The sequence below is a fragment of the Bubalus kerabau genome, chromosome 2, assembly GCF_029407905.1.
Source record: "Bubalus kerabau isolate K-KA32 ecotype Philippines breed swamp buffalo chromosome 2, PCC_UOA_SB_1v2, whole genome shotgun sequence".
In the NCBI taxonomy this organism is placed as follows: Eukaryota; Metazoa; Chordata; class Mammalia; order Artiodactyla; family Bovidae; genus Bubalus; species Bubalus kerabau.
In genome coordinates, this window is record NC_073625.1 from 155,676,918 (window position 1) to 155,698,157 (window position 21,240).

Genomic DNA, 21,240 nt, shown 5'->3' on the forward strand with positions numbered 1-21,240 from the left:
AAAGTAAAAAAAAAAAAGGCAATCAAGGTGATAGATATATGGGTCTTCACTGTAAAATTCAATTTTGCTCAATGCTTGAAATTTATCACAAAAACGTGCTGGAAGGAATCTATGAGATATATTTGAAGCAGCAATTAAAATAAAATTCATTTAATTTAAACACTTTTATCAATAGAAATGAGGCAGAAATATAAATAATTAGCAGTTCAAAGACTTGAAAAGGAACAACAAACTAAACCAAAGAAAGCACAAAGCAGAAAATAAGAATAAAAGCAGGAATTAATAAGATAGAAAATGGAGAAAAAGATCTAAATAATCAATTTAAATGTTTGCTTTTAAATTAACAAAATAGACAGTCAACTAACTTAAATAAAGGAGAAAGCATAAATATAAAAAATAATAAGTGACAAGAGGAAAATAAGCATTGAAACAGAAGGAAAAATGCTTAAATCATAAGAAACTACTTTGCAGATTTCTAGACAAATAAATTTTAAAATACAGGTGAAATAGTTAATACACCAGAAAAATATAGTTTACCAAAATTAAGTCTATAAGAAATACAAAGTTTAAACTGACCAATTTCTGAAGAAACAAAGTTATCAAAAAATAAAAAAGCACCCGGCCCAGATGGTTTCACAAATCTACAACTCTGAATACCAGAAAACCTTCCCAATTCTTTTTATGAAGCAAGAATAATAAGTAATAACTGATAAACACAGTACAAAAAAAAAAAAAAGAGCAACATCACATATGACTGTAATTGTAAAAGTACTCACCTTAAAAATTAGTGAACACATTAAGAAAATACTACACAAGGAACAACTAAGATTTAATCCAGAAAACCAAGATCAGTTCCTTAAGATCTAAGGGGGAAAAAAACTTGATTCTATTCACAGATGATGAAAAAGCCTTCAACAAAATTCAATATCCATTTCTGGAAAAAATAAAAACAAAGTTACAGATCCTCTCTGAACATGATCATATATATACATATATATAATATTATCATATATATATATATATATATATATTCATATAATCATATAAATAAATCCCCATGGGATTCTCCAGGTAAGAATACTGGAGTGGGTTGCCATTTCCATCTCCAGTATTCTTGCCTGGAGAATCCCATGTAGAGAGGAACCTGGCAGATTACAGTCACTGAGGTCACAAAAAGTCTGACATGACTTAGCGATTGGGCACAGGTGCATTTACACTAAAATCAGGAAAACGATAAGGATGTATATCACCTCCTCTGGTATTCAATATTTTACTGGAAGTAAAAGCCAATGTAATTAGATGAGAGAAAGCAAACGGAAGAATAAAAATTGGAAAAGAAGCAAAATCATATCTATTTGCAGAGAATATGACACTGTATGTGACAAACCCTAGAGAATCAATACTAAAACTAATTCAAACAATAAAAGAACTGAGTAAGGTAGCAGGGTATAAAATTAATATAATCCATACTACCCAAAATAATATACAGATTCAATGCAATCTCTATCAAAATTCCAATGTTATTTTCACAGAAGTAGAACAATCCAAAAAATTTGTATGGAAACACAAAAAAACCTCAATAGCCAAACAATCTTGAGAAAAAAGAAAAAGTTGGAGGAATTGTGCTTCCCGATTTCAATCTATATTACAAAGCTATAATCATCAAAACAATATAGGTTTGGCCTAAAAACAAACACATAGATCAGTGGAAAATAGACAGCCCAGAAATGAAACCACACTTACACGGGTAATTAATTTACAACAAAGAAGATAAGAACATACACTAAGGAAAAGACAACCTCTGCAATAAGTGGTGTAGAAAAACTGGACAATTACATGCAAAATAATCAAACTGGACTATTTTTTCATACCATACACAAACATACACTCAAAATGGATTAAAAGTTCAAATGTAAGATTTGAAACCATAAAACTTCTAGAAGAAGCAGTATGCTTTTTTGACATTGGTCCTAGCAGTATTTTTTGGACAAGTCTCTTTGAGCAAAGGAAACCAAAGCCAAAATAAACAAATAGGACTACACAAAACTAAAAAACTTTTGCACAACAAAGGAAACTATCAACAAAACAAAAAGGCAGTCTGCTGAATTGCAGAAGATATTTGCAAATGATATATCTGATAACTGGTTAATATCCAAAATATACAATGAACTCATACAACTTAACATCAAAAAACCAAACTAGACTACAAAATAGGCAGAGGACCCAAACAGACATTTTTTCAAAGACATACAGATGACCAACAGACACGTGAAAAGATGCTCAACATCACTAATCATGAGGAAAATGCAAATCAAAACCACAATGAGATAGCCCCTCACACCTGTCAGAATGGCTTTTACCAAAAGAAAACAAATAACATGTTGCCAACGATGTACTGTTGGTGGGAATGTAAATTGATACAGGCACCTCAAAAAAAATTCAGCAATTCTACTTTGAGATAAGTTTGTTTTTTATAGTGGTACATGTAAGCAGTTCTGTAACTACATTCTGTGTATTCTAAAATTGAGGAAATAAGTAAATATACTGTGAATAACAGTAAGCTTCTCACTGTTGTAAAAGGAAGTGATATGATACATGTCACAACTTGAGTACTTTGAGAAGAACATAAAAATTGCACTAAAAAGCAAAATCATCAAATTACTCTATAACTTACCCATGGAAACTTGCAACAAACTTTAAATATTTGACTTCTCTCTTCCTGCCATCCCTCAAAACATGCTTCATCTTTCAATTACTTTTTAGACGTGTAACAACAAAGTTTTGTGAAAGTATTTGACTTCTCATGACTGATATCACTCTTTTATTAAAAAGCACAGAGATCATTAACAAAATTTAGAATCACATAGTACTATACTTTTCCTTTGAAAAACTCACTACAGTTGACCCTTGAACAACGTGAGTTTGAACTGTGAAGATTTTTTTGAACTGTAGATCTTTTTTCAATAAATACTACAGTACTATATAAACTGCAGCTGGCCGGATATGTAGATGCAGAACTGTGGAAAGGGAAGGCCACTATGGGACCCAAGCATCTTCAGACTTTGGAATTGGCAGCAGGTCCTGGAATCAATCTCCTAAAGATACTGAGGAACAAATGTACCTACATCTTCTTTATTTAAATTAAAGCCTTAATTAACTAAACTTTTCAAGAAATGAGTTGCCTAATTTTCTTGTTAAAGTAAGATTAACCTAGAAACTCTTTCAGTTTAAACATTTTGAAGAACAAAGTCTTAAAATACATTTTCCAAAATTATGTCATGTATCAAACATGGATAGAAGTATTTTCTCAAAACATAGTGATTTTCAACGTCTCCAGACTATTTAGTTATTGCAGTTATATGCTGAAGTAAGTGTCATTATAAGAGATACAACAGACTGAGAAATTGCTATTTTGAATAAACCTCTGAACTTGTTTCCTCATATACAAAATGCAGGTATAAACCTGCATGAGAGCCTGACAGGGTTACAAAACTCAAAACCAGTAGTAAAATGAATGTGTGCTGGAGAGTTTGTTGCTGACTAGACACCACTGCCATTTCTTTTCAGACCTTCCTTGCGCTGTAAAATAGAAGAAATTAACCTCTCCAGATTCCCATCTGGACGCAGTTGCAGGTAGATACTTGAGAAGAGAAGCAGCCTCCAGGTAAGTAGTTTCTTGAGAACTACACACTTTGGTGCTACAAAGCTAGAGTTCTTAAAAGTTCTTAAAAAAATAAGCAGCTTCCATACTTCAGGCTAAAATAATCAGTAATAGCTTCCCTAATTCCCTGAGCCCTTCCAAAAGTTATATAAGCCTTTAATTCCCCAAGTTAAAAGCCTGATGCTTGGAACCCAGTGGCTTGCATTTTCCAAATCAAACTATGTTTGACTTATAAGGTGTATGTGAAAATGCTCTACAAACTAAAAAAGACCATACAAAAGCATGGATTATTATTTCTGTTCTCCCTGATAGGAAATTTCAGTTGAAGTTGTTTTCTGATAATCAGTTTCTAAAAACAATGTTTGGTACCAAAAGATTCCCCTGCACGAGTTTACGATATATGAGAATAACAACATAATATTCATAATGCAACTTTTAAGAATCAGGAGTCAAATGTGATGGTGGATGAGAAAGGATGGATTAAATGTGACTTGGGAGTGAAAAGGTAAAAATTAAGAAATGATTTAAGGAAGAGAATTAAAGATTAAACAGACCTGAACACTAAAGGGTAAGAAAACTTAAATTGGAAACAATATAAGAAACTGGAAGAAAGAGCATGCTCAGATAAACAAACCGAGCAACTCAGAGGCATGGATGGAGAACAAAAGGCATGTAACACAAAGTGGCTTCCTTTCATGTTGAGTGTGTACAAAGGAGAGGGGGCTGGGGCCAAGTAGTACAAGGCCAGAAAAGCTAAACATTTGGACTTGACTATTATTATCCAACTTCAGATTCAGAGAGACTTGTAGAATTTTATGCCTAGATAACAAAATCATGCTGCGAATTAACATAACGCCAAAACTAGAGCCTAACAGGATACAAAACTACGCAAAAGAAACTGCTTTTCCTAAAATACTGTTTTTGTCCTAACACTCTTCTTCTCAAAAACGGTGGTCCCTCCTTACCATGGTCCCCATCCTATTCAACCATATCTTCTAGCATTACCCAAAACATACAACTCTTTACAGATAGACTACACTCTGTATTACTGGCCCTTGAGCACAGCCAGAAAATGCAAGTGGAATGACATCAGGTACTAACTAGTCTGCTCAGGCCGCTATAACAAAGTACCATATACCAGGAAGCTTAAACAACAGAAATGTATCTCACAAAGGCCGTAAAGTCAAAGATCAATATGCCAGCTGATCTGGTTCCTGATAAGGGCTCCCTTCCTGGTTAGTAGATGGCCACTTTTTCAGTGTCTCACATGGCCTTTCCTTTGGGTGTATGCTCAAAGAGAGAGAAAGATCTCTCTCTCTCTTCTTATAAGGCCACCAGCCCTGTTGGATTAGGGCCCCACCCACCTTTATGACTTTAATTACCTCCATAAAGGCCCTATCTCCAAACACAGTTACACTAGGGGGTTGAAACTTCAACATGAATTCAGCAGGGACACAGTCACTCCAAAATACACTGTATTATTTCTAAGGCTAAACCTTAAGAGATTTTGCAGCTTCTGTTCTTACGTTCTTGAAATACTTCCTCTATCATGTGAAAAAGCCCAGCCATTCCTATCAAAGGATGAAAAGCCACAGGGAAACTAAGGCACCCACTCCCCACCCGACCCCCTGCTGCTGAGTCAACAGCCAACACCAAAAGCCAGATACATGAATGAAGCCACACTGCACCATCCAGTTTCAATCAAGCTATCAGAAAGCTACAACCACATGCATGACCCTAGGTAAAACTAACAGAACTGCGAGGTAAGCTGAGTCAGAATTGTAAAATGGAGGGAAAAATAAATGATTATTGCTCTAAGTCACTAAATTTTGTTACAAAGCAGTAAATAGTTGATATGGCATACCTTCTTGTTCTGCTTTTTGACCTAGACCTCTGAACTCTGTATGATTTTCCTCGACCCCTTGAACGACTTCGGCTTCGTTTTCTTCTAGAGCCGTAAGAAGAGCTACTGCTTGATCGATGTCTGCGTCTGAAAAAGAACATAATCAAATATTACTTGCCTTCAAAATGTTACCAGATACTATGTTATGAGAACTATACTGGTTTATAGGCTTATCTACAAAGAATAGACAAAGGATGAAGACCTATGGGCTAGGTCTGAAAGAACACAAAATAAAATCTTTGGGTTGAGACTTAAACCTCATAAATATATAACTACAAAAAGAAAAATATTTTACCCATAAAACTTCAAAGTACAAAACCATATGAACTCTAAGGAATCTCACTCTTGCTACTACGTAAGTAAAAATTACAAAAATCACCTTCTATCATAAGAATGTGAGCGAGGCTGAAGATCTCTGGACCAAGATCTTGATTTTGACCTTGATCTCCTTCCACCTTTCTTTCGGCTGTACGTTCTACTATCTGAAGAACTACTGGAAGAAGATCGTCTACGGTGTTTCTTTTTTCTCTTGCTTCTGCTTTCTTCTTCAGTATCTGATGACCGGCGGCCCATTTCTATAGGTTTAAATACAAAGAAAATTATTTCCAACATAATGGAACAATGGATGAAATTTAATATAGTAATTTTTTTTGTATCTGTAAAAATTTTAAATGTCTTAGTAAAGTAAAATTTAAATGTACCAATCTTAACAAGACATGGGAAACAGCTCCAGTACAGTCTTCTAGCACTATCAGTTCAATGTTTTCACAATTTATGAATAAAGTAAACTCGTCCTAAATTTTTTAAAATGTCTCCAAAACTGGCAACCCTGAGGGTGGTTCCTTACAACAATTTTCTTATAGTTCAAGTTGCATTTATCATTAATTATATGATACTTGGTTTAGGGATCAACTATCTAATCTTATATTCTCACATTCCCTAAAGATAAAAGATATTTTACTATCTTTTACAGTTAAACTTTCCTAACTGAAAATTGTAAAATTTTCATCTCTGTTCAAGGTATCAGAAATTTTTTATCTCTGTTCGTTTCAAAGGCAAACCATTCAATATCACAGTAATCCAAGTCTCTGCCCCGACCAGTGACGCTGAAGAAGCTGAACGGTTCTATGAAGACCTACAAGACCTTCTAGAACTAACACTCAAAAAAGATGTCCTTTTCATTATAGGGGACTGGAATGTATAGAAAGTAGGAAGTCAAGAAACACCTGCAATAACAGGCAAATTTGTCCTTGAAGTACAGAATGAAGCAGGGCAAAGGCTAATAGAGACCTGCCAAAAGAACGCACTGGTCATAGCAAACACCTTCTTCCAACAAAACAAGAGAATACTCTACGCATGGACATCACCAGATGGTTGACACAGAAATCAGATTGATTATATTCTTTGCAGCCAAAGATGGAGAAGCTCTATACAGTCAGCAAAAACAAGACCAGGAGCTGACTGTGGCTCAGATCATGAACTCCTTATTACCAAATTCAGACTTAAATTGAAGAAAGTGGGGAAAACCACTAGACCATTCAGGTATGACCTAAATCAAATCCCTTATGACTATACAGTGGCAGTGAGAAATAGATTTAAGGGACTAGATCTAATAGTCAGAGTGTCTGATGAACTATGGATGGAGGTTTGTGACATTGTACAGGAGACAGGAATCAAGACCATGCCCAAGAAAAAGAAATGCAAAAAAGCAAAATGACTGTCTGAGGAGGCCTTACAAATAGCTGTGAAAAGAAGCGAAGCAAAAAGCAAAGGAGAAAAGGAAAGATATACACCCATTTGAATGCAGAGTTCCAAAGAACAGCAAGGAGAGATACGAAAGCCTTCCTCAGCAATCAGTGCAAAGAAATAGAGGAAAACAACAGAATGGGAAAGACTAGAGATCTCTTCAAGAAAATTAGAGATACCAAGGGAACATTTCATGCAAAGATGGGCTCGATAAAGGACAGAAATGGCAGGGACCTAACAGAAGCAGAAGATATTAAGAAGAGGTGGCAAGAATACACAGAAGAACTGTACAAAAAAGATCTTCATGACCAAGATAATCACGATGGTGATAATCACTTACCTAGAACCAGACATCCTGGAATGTGAAGTCAAGTGGGCCTTAGGAAGCATCACTACGAACAAAGCTAGTGGAGGTGATGGAATTCCAGTTGCTGCTGCTGCAGCTTCAGTCGTGCCCAACTCTGTGCGACCCCAGAGACGGCAGCCCACCAGGCTCCCCCATCCTTGGGATTCTCCAGGCAAGAACACTGGAGTGGGTTGCCATTTCCTTCTCCAATGCATGAAAGTGAAAAGTGAAAGTGAAGTTGCTCAGTCATGTCCGACTCCTAGCGACCCCATGGACTGCAGTGCACCAGGCTCCTCCGTCCATGGGATCCTCCAGGCAAGAGTACTGGAGTGGGGTGCCGTTGCCTTCTCCAGGAATTCCAGTTGAGCTATTTCAAATCCTGAAAGATGATGCTGTGAAAGTGCTGCACTCAATATGCCAGCAAAGTTGGAAAACTCAGCAGTGGCCACAGGACTGGAAAAGGTCAGTTTTCATTCCAATCCCAAAGAATGGCAGTGCCAAACAATGCTCGAACTACCACACAATTGTACTCATCTCACACGCTAGTAAAGTAATGCTTAAAATTCTCCAAGCCAGGCTTCAACAGGATGTGAACCGTGAACTTCCAGATGTTCAAGCTGGATTTAGAAAAGGCAGAGGAAGCAGAGATCAAATTGCCAACATCCGCTGGATCATCAAAAAAGCAAGACACTTCCAGAAAAACATCTATTTCTGCTTCATTGACTATGCCAAAGCCTTTGACTGTGTGGATCACAACAAACTGTGGAAAATACCTCAAGAGATGGGAATATCAGACCACCTGACCTGCCTCTTGAGAAACCCATATGCAGGTCAGGAAGCAACAGTTAGAACTGGACATGGAACAACAGACTGGTTCCAAATAGGAAAAGGAGTACGTCGAGGCTGTATACTGTCACCCTGCTTACTTAACTTATATGCAGAGTACATCATGAGAAATGCTGGGCTGGAGGAAGCATAAACTGGAATCAAGATTGCTGGGAGAAATATCAATAACCTCAGATATGCAGATGATACCACCCTTATGGCAGAAAGTGAAGAAGAACTAAAAAGCCTCTTGATGAAAGTGAAAGAGGAGAGTGAAAAAGTTGGCTTAAAGCTCAATATTCAGAAAACTAAGATCATGGCATCCAGTCCCACCACTTCATGGCAAATAGATGGGGAAACAGTGGCTGGCTTTATTCTTCTGGGCTCCAAAATCACTGCAGATGATTTTGACTGCACCCATGAAATTAAAAGACACCTACTCCTTGGAAGGAAAGTTACGACCAACCTAGACAGCATATTAAAAAGCAAAGACATTACTTTGCCAACAAAGGTCCATCTAGTCAAGGCTATGGTTTTTTCAGTGGTCATGTATGGAGGTGAGAGTTGGACTATAAAGAAAGATGAGTGCCGAAGAATTGATGCTTTTGAACTGTGGTGTTGGAGAAGACTCTTGAGAGTCCCTTGGACTGCAAGGAGATCCAACTAGTCCATCCTAAAGGAGATCAGTCCTGAATATTCCTTGGAAGGACTGATGCTGAAGCTGAAACTCCAATACTTTGGCCACCTCATGTGAAGAGCTGACTCATTTGAAAAGACCTTGATGCTGGGAAAGATTGAGGGCAGGAGGAGACGGGGACGACAGAGGATGAGATGGTTGGATGGCATCACTGACTCGATGGACATGGGTTTGGGTGGACTCCGGGAGTTGGTGATGGACAGGGAGGCCTGGCATGCTGCGGTTCATGGAGTCGCAAAGAGTCAGACTGAACTGAACTGAATTGAAAATTCTAAAATTTCAAATGGATAAGACCTCATTAATCATCAACAAAGTGCAAACTGAAACAATACACCATTATCATGTAACTCACAAAATATGAGAAAGGAAATGTTAACTAATGTACCAAAGTTGATGAAGTATTGTTAACTAAAATATCAAAAATGAAGTCTAACTGTTCACATTGCTAGTACCTATAAAAGTGGTGATAAAATCCTTCCAGAAAGCAATAGAGCAATTTAAATAAAGAGTTTTAAAAATGTTGATGCTTCTTTGACAAAGCAAACTTATTTCTAGGCATATATCTGCAAAGTTTTCCTTAAAAGATATATTCATGAAGATATTCATTGTAGCATTATCTAAAACTGTATGTACAGAGGGCTTCCTTGGTGGCTTAAATGGTAATGAATCCACCTACCAATGCAAGAGACATGGGTTTGACCCCTGATCCAAGAGGATCCCATATGTCCCAGAGCAACTAAGCCCGTGCCCCACAACTCCTGAATGTGCTCTAGAAACCGGGAACCACAGCTACTGAGCCCATAAGCGACAGCTACTGAAGCCTGAGCACACTAGAGTCTGTGCTCCGCAACAAGAGAAGTCACCGCAATAAGAAGACCGTGTACTGCAAGAAGAGAAAAGCTTCTGCAGAAACAAAGATCTAGCACAGCCAAAAACAAACACAATAAACAAATACAATTAAAACTGCATGTAGAGAGACTACAATGTAAGAAAATATATGCATATGAGTAAGAGCAAAAATGAAGACAAGTGATAAATATTTAAGTAAAGAAATTGGGTACTTTTTTTCTCTTTTTTAACTGTATTCTATATGGCTATGGTATATTTACTATACAAAAGAAAAAACATATAGAATATAAAGTTTTTATATTTAGACAATAACTGATAGGAAGCCTACTTGTCTTACTTTAAAGTTAGATTCTCATATGGAATCTTATTTTTTTACTAAAACAGATATTAGCTATCTTTGGATGTCACATAAAAGCAAGATCCATCTTTCCTAATAGGTAGGATAGTTAATGAATCAGATAAACAAAAATCTCACACTTCATTTTAATATTTATTTAAATTAAGGTAAATATCATTACTCTAAAAAAAGCAATACATTAAATTACAGCTTTGTTTTCAGAACCAAGTGAACCATCCCTTCCTTGACTATAATGCAATTCTAGTTGAAAGTCACTGTTATAACTCAATTCAAAACTTAAAGCTATTTACCTGGAGCCAGAATTAGACTTTAAATATAGTTCTGAACCTCAAAGCTGTTCACATTTCTAACATTTCACAGTTCAACTGAACATTGGAAAAACTTGGTTTTGAAAAGCTCAGTAAATCACTAGCATATCTAAGCCAGTTTCCTCATTGAAAACAAAACTGTACTTCATGTAAGATCACCATGATCCTCTCCAGCTCTCAAAATACTACAATTATGAAATCTTATATATACATACAGTATATATGTACATACATACATATATATTTAAATGTGTGTATATAATAAACTAAAGATCCTCTTGATACGGGTAAAAGAGGGGAGTGAAAAAAGCTGGCTTAAAGCTCAACATTCAAAAAACAAAGACCATGGCATCCAGTCCCATCACTTTATGGCAAACAGATGGGGAAAAAGTGCAAACAGTGACAGGTTTTTTCTTGGGCTCCAAAATCACTGCGGACAGTGACTGTGCTTGCTCCTTGGAATAAAAGCTACGACAATCCTAGACAGCTTATTACAAAGCAGAGACATCACTTTGGCACCAAAGGTCCACACAGTGAAAGCTATGGTTTTTCCCATAGTCATGTACAGATGTGAGAGTTGGACCATAAAGAAGCCTAAGCACCAGTGCCAAAGAATCAATGTTTTCGAAACATGGTGCTGCAGAAGTTCTTGAGAATCCCTTGGACTGCAAGGAGATCAAACCAGTCAATCCTAAAGGAAATCAACCCTGAATATTCATTGGAAAGAATGATGCTGAAGCGGAAACTCCAATACTTTGGCCACCTGATACAAAGAGCCAACTCACTGGAAAAGACCCTGATGCTGGGAAAGACTGAGGGCAAGAGGAGAAGGAGGTAACAGAGGATGAGACAGTTAGCTGGCATCACTGACTCAATGATCAAGAATTTGAGCAAACTCCAAGAGACAGTGAAGTCAGGGAAGCCTGGCATACTATAGTTTAAAGGGTCGCAAAGAGTCAGACACGACTTAGTGACTAAAAACAACAATAGCATGTATTTACATATTTATATCCATATAGTCATTATATATCATATATAACCACATATCTCTGTATATGTATATATGTATGTATATATGTATATATATGTATGTATTTCATTAAGGAATTTGTATATAATTGATATTATTGATCATCTAAGCATTCTAATTTCCTTTTTCTTTCTTTCTTGTTTCAACCTTTAAACAGTTAAGAATTTTCTCTACTTGCAAATAACCAAATTAAGATGGGTTTTTATTTATTACCTGGTTTAAAAAATACTAACATTATAGTAAAGGATAAAAAAGTATAAAGAGGATAAAGAAGACCAGAGGAGAAAACTACAGGAACAGTAGACAAGATATGTCAACAAATTTTTAGCAAATAAAAAACAGATGCAGGATTTAGAACTAAGAATGCTGAACATCAAGCAACTGCAGAGATTTCCAATTGAAGAAAAGCCAATTCACATAGCAAAAATCAGAAAGGATCAGGAATTTGAGACACCAGATACCACAGCAGGCACAATGAGGCACAGAACTAAAAAACAAAGGAACTGGTTGAAATTCTATAAAAGAAGTAATTGCTCAGGTCCCCTATGCCATTCAACCAGATCAGTTCAGTTCAGTCGCTCAGTCGTGTCCGACTCTTTGCGACCCCATGAATCACAGAACAACAGGCCTCCCTGTCCATCACCAACTCCCGGCGTTTACCCAAACTCATGTCCATTGAGTCGGTGATGCCATCCAGCCATCTCATCCTCTGTTGTCCCCTTTTCCTCCTGCCCCCAATCCCCTCCAGCATCAGAGTCTTTTCCAATGAGTCAACTCTTGGCATGAGGTGGCCAAAGCACTGAGTTTCAGCTTTAGCATCATAGGGGACTGCTATTCCCCATTCCCAGAAGGAGAGGTGGTTTATTTTAGAAAAATGATGAAACGGTGAAGCACCAGGTCCAGAGGTACAGGAAAAGAGGGCAGAGAAATGTTCAACTAAAAGTTAAAGGGATTAAGTGAACAATCTAACAGTAAATACTGTCACCTGTGTGTACTTCCCTGGTGGCTCAGACAGTAAAGCGTCTGTCTACAATGCGGGAGACCCTGCTTCGATCCCTGGGTCAGGAAGATCCTCTGGAGAAGGAAATGGCAATCCACTCCAGTACTACTGCCTGGAAAATCCCATGGACAGAGGAGCTTGGTAGGCTATAGTCCATGGGGTCGCAAAGAATTTGACACGACTGAGCAATTTCACTTCACTTTGTGTGTACTTGGCTCCAAGAATTCAGAGTATTCTCTTCTCCAAAAACTAAACAGTACCTGGAAGAAGCTATATTAAAACCAAGTCCACCAGTTAACAAGCCCAAACCTTAAACACAGCAAACTTTTTTTTTTAATACTTCTTTTTGCTTTGGCCGTGCCACACGGCTTGTGGGATCTTAGTTCCCTGACCAGGCACCAAACCTGTGTCCTCAGCGGCAAGAGTATGGAGTCTTAACCACTGAAATTCCCCACAGTAAACTTTTTTCTACAAACGTTTCTTCTGGTAACTTTTTAGTAATTATACAACAAAAGAAAACAAATCACATGATGAAACTCTTTCTCATAAGAGACAGAAGCCAAGCAGAAAAACAAGCAACTCATAAGCCAGGAACATGCAAGAAAACTTCAAACAAAACACTATCCTCAGAAATGTATGAGAAGATGATCCAAACAAGAATAGGAGGAACAGCCATAGAATAGGAGAGAAATCTTGGAATGTAAACAAACAATAAGTTGTAAGTAACACAATAGGGTCAGAGGATACTATCAAAGGGCTCATGAAAAGTAGAAAGAAAAAGATTAAAAAAACAGGAGGTAAAAGAGGATCAACCCAGGAAGTCCAATATCCAATTAATATATATTCCAGAAAGAAACAGAGCATAGAAAACAGAAAAAGAAAACTATCCAAAGAATAATTTTCAAAATTTACAGAATTGAAAGACATGAATTGCCCTAAGTCCCTGGGACAATGAATTTGAAAAGACCTATACCTGACATACCTCATAAAACTTCAGAAACGAGAAATACAAAGAAGAACCTAGAAACTTCTAAAGGTAAAAAATGGTAAAAGGCATAGGGCTTCTCAGCAGCAACACAGCAAACAATGGAGACTTGCCTTCAGAATTCTAAGTGAAAATCATTTTCAAACTAGAATGTATATTCAGCTGAAGCATAAATCTAATATGAGATCAGAATAAAGACATTTTCAGATATGCAAGGGCTCCAATTATACCTTAAGCTCATCCTTTTTTAGGAAGGTATTGAAGGATGTGCTCCAACAGAAAGACAGAGTGAATAAAGATGACCCAGATTCAGAAATAACACTTGAGATAGGTTAAAAAGTCCCAGAGTGATAGCATGCCAAGGTATAAGGAATACATCAATGAACAAGAGAGAAAAATCCTTGCCCTCAAGGAGTTTACATTCTAGTTTAATAGTAGTTCCCAATCGGTTCTGTAGACCCCAGGTTATTCCTAAGACCTGAAGGGATCCAACCAGCCAAAACTAATTTTATTACAACGCTAAAACTTGATTTACCTTTTTACTGTGTTGACTTTTGTGCTGATGATGTAGAAGCAGTGGTGGGCAAAATTGCTGGTGCTTTAACAGGAATGAAGGTAATGGGACCAAACTGTACTAACAGTCACTGAATTCTTCACTGCAATATACAGTTGTTGTTGTTGTTGTTGTTTAAAGAAAGGCAGTTTCACTTAGGTATGTCCTTGATAAAGCAGTAAAATCATCATTAATTCTATAAATTTCAACCCTTGAGAACACATCTTAATATTCTGTGTGATGAAATAGGAAACACAGAAACTAAAGAACGACAGGTTATCTTGAGGAAACATTTGAGCAGCTGAATAACAAGTTGAACTAGTTGCTTTTATTGTGAAACACTATTTAAAAGAACTGACTGTGATTATTCAGACCTGGGCATGTGACATTTTCTCAAGAATGAATTAAAGGAGTCTATCCTTTAAGGAAACTGTCAATTTGTTGCCAGTGATAAAATCTGAGCTCTCAAATAACGAATATATATGGAATCTAGAAAAATGTTACTGATGAACCTATTTGTAGGGAAGGAATGGAGGGGCAGATGTAGAGAACAAACTTGTGGACACAGCAGAGGAAAGAAAGGATGAGACAGACTGAGACAGTGGTATTGACATTTATACACTATCATGTGTAAAACAGCTAGTGGTAAGTTCCTATGTAACACAGGGAGCCCGTAGAAAAGGGAGGCAATATATATAATTATGACTGATAATGCATTGTTCTATGGCAGAAACCAACACAACATTGTAAAGCAATTTGCCTCCAATTTAAAAATAGATTAAAAATAAAATATAATACTAACACAAAAAAATTTGAGCTCTCAAGCAAAAATCAAAATGTTGGATAACTTGTATTTGTCACCATGAGACTGACAACTTCTCAGCACTTAAAGATTTCTTTAATGAGGTCAATGGTGATATTAACAAATTGGAATTTTTAAATTATATAGTGAAAAGTTGGTCTATATTTAGAAGCTACACATAACTCACTGAACCAGTATTTTCCAATAAGCCAATGTACGATGTCACAGACTCACGTTATGAGTAAAATATCCATTCATGGTAGGAGACAAATCGATAGATTTTAATGTAACAGAGCATGAAAAGGTCATTGACATCGTTTCAAATACCACATTGCAACAAATGTTTAAGAAACTACTACCTGTCAAGTTATGACACAGTATTAAGGAAGTAATTATCTGAAAAGGGTATTAAAATACTATTTTTTCCAACAGCGTATCTGTGTGAAATCCAGATTTTCTTCATATAATTCATTCAAAGTCATCACAATAGACTGACTATGAAAGCAGATATAAGAATCCAGTTGTCTTCTATTAAGCCAGACAGTAGAGATTTGAAAAAGGAAAAATAATGCCACTTTTTTCACTTTTGTTTTGGAAAATATAGCTATCTTTCACATCAAATATGTTATTTATGTTACCAAGTAATGGATTTATTACTGTTATTTTTATGTGGACTAATTAATAAATACTTCAAATTTTTGTTTTAATTACTAGAAAGGCAATATTTCTAGATATAGCCCATGTAGATAAAAGTCTGTGGGGTTCTCTATAATTTTTAAGCATGTAAAGAGATCTTAAATCTAAAAAGTATGAGACCTACTACTCTAAGGTACCTATAGTCATTTTTATTCTACATTTTCGTCCAGCTTAAGTACCTACATAAGGCATAAAGAAGCAGGGAAAAAAGAAAAGGACATACATCTAATTATGTATCTTGCTGATGACCAAAAAAAGAGACTGAGAGGTGGGTATACATTTTTTCTATTCTTTAATGTCAATTAATGTAATTCATCCATATTAGAAGAATGATTACATTTAACTCAGAAAAGTTAATGGAAGATATACAATCCTTCCTTAGAGTAACCAAATGAAAAAATGATTAAAAAATCCGTCATAAATTTATAAATACTTTTTCTGGTGATGCATTTACATTTCAAAAAAATCACACCAAAGTATAATTAATCTCAATAAGAGAAACAAAAAGTCATTCCATTTCTTTATTATAAATAAACTCAAATACTTATTCAGAAAAGGAACTGAACACTAAGAATAAATCAAAGGTAGGTCCAAAAACTGTGTTCTCATCAATGACAGTACTGAATTCCTACTCACTACCCTAGATATATACTTACCACTGGATTTCCATAATGTCACTAGCATGTAGTTTGCTCATTCAAGTCATAGTGGTTGATTTATATTATATCACACATTTCCAGTAAGGAAGAACTGTTTTTATTTAACTCCATTGGTAAGTATAACACATGGCAAGATGCATTAATAGCTCTTTCCAGTAAGAGCAAAGATAAATTGAGCATAGATTTTTAGGAGTCCCAGAACCTAACACTTTTTCAATCCATCTGTAAGCAGAAAAGGCAAATAGGGAGAGAAGGCTCTCAGTTTTCTGTTCTCACTTGTCTCTATTACTTCCTGGTTGCAGTTTCATGGTCACAAACCATATCCAACTAACTCCCATTACAGAATTGAAGCTGTAACAATAATGACTACAGTAGGACATCAATTTACAAAATCATCATATTGTAAAGTTTAGGTGATTGACTGAAGATGTAGAAGCCAAAATGCGTCATTCAAAAGAGAGCTTAAAGGCATACACAAGTAGTTCCTTTGTCTGGTAATCAATAAGGTAAAGTAAGCAGTTATCTTTTTCAGAAAGCAGGCAGTTAGAACAAATATTCCTAAAGGACATGACATTTTATAATTATTTCACCACTGCTCATTCTTTAGTTTATCAAACTATAATCTTTTTGATCCTTGGACACATGACCAAATAAGGGCAAGGGGGAGGAACAGTCATTTCAATGGGAAATCCACCTCAAAGGTGTAAAGTAAAAATGGGGTTAACATCATTTAGCATAGGAAGAAATCCACAAACAAGTACAGAATCACCCAAGGCAATAAAAGAACTAAGGTAAAATTCTAGCTTAATGAGCAAAATAAAGCAAAACTCAAGAGGTACAGAATTGTTAAAACATTCCTCCCAGCACAACTAAAAATTTGCAGACTAGCATCTTTTTTTTTCCATTAAAGCATTATCAGTCATAGGAATTTCTTCCCAATGGTTTGAAAATAAAATTGGAAAATACACCAATACATCTAATATAACAATCTTATTAGAGAAGTTTTCCAACTCATAATACAACTGTTTGCTTAGTCAAGCTGGTAAGGCCAATTAGTAAGACTAGGAAGACTAGCCAAGCTGGTAGGTGCCAGCTGCCTTTATTTCAGTTTCAAACATTTTTAGCCCTCTTACTGAAGAACATACAGTAATAAAGTGCTACCACTTAGCAGGAAATCTTTGTCTGCAAAGAAAGTGAATATTTATAGACTCAAGAGCTAAAGGGGCTCTCAAAGGATACCCAGTTTCCCCAGGAGGTTGCACCTGTCATATCTGCTATAATCCTTAAACCCAAAAACCGCATATCTTCCTCACTTAGAGCTTTTATGGCTAAGTCCAAAGACGACAACTGGAAAACTTTTTTGTGACAACACGAAACACTTTTATTTAACTACCTAGTACCTAATCAGTTGAAACACAAGTAAGTTACTGCTAAGTCTGGGCGGGCCGGCACGCGGGTAGGGGGGAGGGGGGTGCGGGGAATGGCCTCCACTGTGCATTTAAAGATATATAACCTCTGAAAGAAAATTAAGGTTGACCTAAAAACAAAAGCAGGCAACACGTATACTAGTGCGTAACCTCTCATAGACCATAGATAGCATGTGCTCTTGGTCTATGACTACAAGTCCTGAAATCAAGGAAAGAGATGAGTGTTAAAGGCGAATAAATATAACAAATATATTTATTTGTTAAGGAAGGAAGTCTATGTCACCCTGCATCACCTCTCTTCCCAGCATGCCAGTGTGAGCCAGGAAGGATAGGAGGTGGGGTAGGGGTGGAGGTGCGGATTCGGGTGAGGGAGGGTAAACTGGAAGAGCAGGTGAATTTAAAGTAGATGTAACACAGTGGATGGGACAGAGTACACCAGGTTGCAGCCTCCTTCTCGCTCCACCCTACCTAAAACTAGTAACCAAACTCCAGTCACATCTTACAAGAAAACCCAGAAACCAAAGGCAGGCTATCAAAGATCAGGGACTGGCGGTGGGGGCGGGAGAGAGAGAGATTTTGACTCAAGGCCTAGCCTGAGGCCTGCGATCGCGTACAGCCCTATAATCGCCACCACCCTAAGGCCCCAGCTTGGCCCTCAAAAGGTCAGAAGCCGCCAGGTGCCAAGCGCATGCGCACTGCGCCACCCAGCACGCCGCCGGACCGCCAACCCCCTACCCCCACCCGCCTCCCGCAGCCGCTGCCGCCGCCGCCGCCTCCAGTACACAGGCAGCGCCAGGCCCGCGCCGCCTCACGCCAGAGTAGGGCCTCGGAACCCCTCAGCTGCGGGCGCTGCCTCTCAGGTCCCGGACGCGGGCATCACCTGGATTCCGGCCTTCGGGCTTACACCTCCAGTAGACTTGCAAGCGCCGCAGACCTAGATATGTTTCTTCAAATCTGGGCGCCGCCGGCGCTCACCGAACTTGCTTCAGTTTAAGCTCACCGCCTTCCTGGTTCCACCACCAGGCAGCGTCAGCCGAATTTTCGAGTGCATCGATGGAAGCTGCCAGGCGTTAGGAGAGCCGAAGGAGTGGATTGTCACGCCGCCAATTTTTTGTTTGGTGTTGGTTTTCCGTGCTTGATTATTTGATTTTCTTGTTACCAAAAAGCAATTAAGGTGGGGACGGAAAAGTTTTATTGCCTTAGTAATCGTCGTTATCTCCACAGATAATCAGTAAATAAATCCGCATCATAGGAAGTTATGTTTAAGACACCCACACGTAGCAAAATCGATTATCTCATGCTGGGAGAGGAGGAAACTGGCCCAACAATAATAAATCAAGGGAGTGTGTCTGTATAGCGTCAGAGTCGTTTGTGATTAAATTGTAATGATTTATTTGAAAAACTGCATTAAAAATCGGTGTTTCTTCTGCGCTAAAGGTGAAGGCACAGGCTGGGGACAAATTTTTTTCTCCCATTAAAGTAACTGGTTGGTTGAGGAATGGGAGAAAACTGCCAGAGGCAGGGGCAGGAGGTTTCTTTTGGAAACTAAACCAAATGTGTAGGGGGTTTTGTTGTGATTTAAACCAATACAAATGAAAGCAACTCAGCATTTTCTGTAACTTACACGACTTTATCTGCTCTTGCATGAACATCATTTTTTCCTTATTTAATGTGAAGAAGCGTCGATAAGGAGGTAAACTGTTGGCCTTGGTCTGAGTGAACCAACAAGTGCTGTGTACCCAAGCTACAGTTTTGCACAGACATTTGAGATGGAGAAAATCATCTCCACAACTCTATTTTTCATAAATGACTGTACCTTAACTAACCTGTCTTGAGGGACCATTTTAAAGCTTAACTACAACACTCCATGTTTATTTTAAATAATTCAAGAGCTAGGGTGGAGGGTAAAGAAATGAACCTTTGGGGCCCTGAATTTTATTGGAAGCTGTACATCTGTCTGCAGGTGGTCACTGAACTTTACTCTCAATTGTTTGTTTTGACCAAAACTGCATTTTGAACTGTCTTGAGAAAATATTTGCTATTTAAAGAAACAACATCGTTATAACTGGGTGAGCATTTATTAGTATATCATTTCAAGACCTTGGTTGGTTGTTTTTGGGTTTTTTAACTAAATTTCCCTTAGGGGCAGTAGGAATCCATAGTTAAGACACTGCAGATCTTTCATACATAGCTCCATCTTATATGAACACCACTATTGGTAAATATACTAAGAGCAACATGCCAGAAAAATCTATGGGAAAATCTATTTGGTGTGAATTATTCAACTATTATATCCAAGTCTTCCCTGATTAACTTTAGAGTGTTCATCTTTCCCTCAAGCTCAGTAGGTGGAATTTGAGTTGTGGACTTGAAAGTCACGTGCTTGAAAGGGCAAAAAAGTAGTTGGTGAGCCTCCTGATCCCTTACCAGACTTTTAATCATGCTGTTTTGAATACACATTTAACATCTCAGTTTGAGAACTATTTGAGCACCACATCCATTTAGCTGACCCCATGACTTGTCATTCTGCTAAATAACCTTAAAAGTGGATTTTATTAAAGGATTAAAATTTTATGGTTAGTCCCCTCTAATAATATCAGAAGTAAAGTGGTCACAAATAGTAACCCAAGACTAACTGCAAAATCATATTTCTAAACTCATATAACTTTAGAAAGTGAGAGTATTTGAATCTCTTTTGTAGTGTAATAAAAGAAAGCACTCCTGTAATTTATTGATACCTAAAAGCTACTGCTACTGGAAACTTAAAGTTCTTAATTATTTCTCCTAAAAGTAGCAATAAATGAAATATTTTAAGAAGGAAAAAAAAACTTTAGAATTCAAGAGAAAAAAGGCAAAGTAATAATTCTAAAAAGTAAGATTTCCATCTTCCTTAAGTTCACCAACTGTGAATATTTTAATCTGAAAAGTGTAAAAGTAGTGAAAAATAGTGACAAAGTTATATATATTCTAGAAATAGTAGCATATTAAGGTATAATTGTGTTCTCTTTTTAGGAATGCTTCAGGTTGCTTTGACAGAACTTCTCAAATTATCTGTTAACTTTGTTTTGATGCCTTAACCAATGGTTGGAAGATATCAGAACCAAAGTTCTATAATTGCTTTTATTTTTACTAAGCCTATAAGATCCAAGAAAACGGACAAGTTACCTTTAACATCAGAAAGACTGTATTTAATATTCAGACTATTCAAAAATGTTCCCGAAGCCACACTTGAAAAGGTGTGTTTACACACGCAGGTAAATATAAGTTTCAATATGTAAGTATTCTTTTTTTCACATGTAAACAGTCTTATGTGAGGGGTGTATATACACGGCCACACTTCTCACAGCAAGCTTTGTCCTGCACAATACGCATATATGACGCAAGAATATAGATGT

General features: G+C 37.1%; 1 protein-coding gene across 2 annotated transcripts in view; it reads right to left on the reverse strand.

Annotated features, from left to right (window-relative positions):
* Window positions 1-19,039, reverse strand: part of RSRC1 (arginine and serine rich coiled-coil 1) — a 434,626-nt gene extending 415,587 nt beyond the window's left edge. The window contains exons 1-3 of one of the 2 annotated variants that reach the window (XM_055569240.1): window positions 18,726-19,039; window positions 5,944-6,139; window positions 5,526-5,651 (exon numbers count right to left, since the gene is read on the reverse strand). In XM_055569240.1, the coding sequence (XP_055425215.1) occupies window positions 5,526-5,651; window positions 5,944-6,137 (320 nt within the window). In that variant the 5' untranslated portion in view covers window positions 6,138-6,139; window positions 18,726-19,039. The remainder of the gene's footprint in view (window positions 1-5,525; window positions 5,652-5,943; window positions 6,140-18,725) is intronic. The other variant, XM_055569241.1, reaches the window with a different exon arrangement.
* Window positions 19,040-21,240: the final 2,201 nt, after the last annotated feature.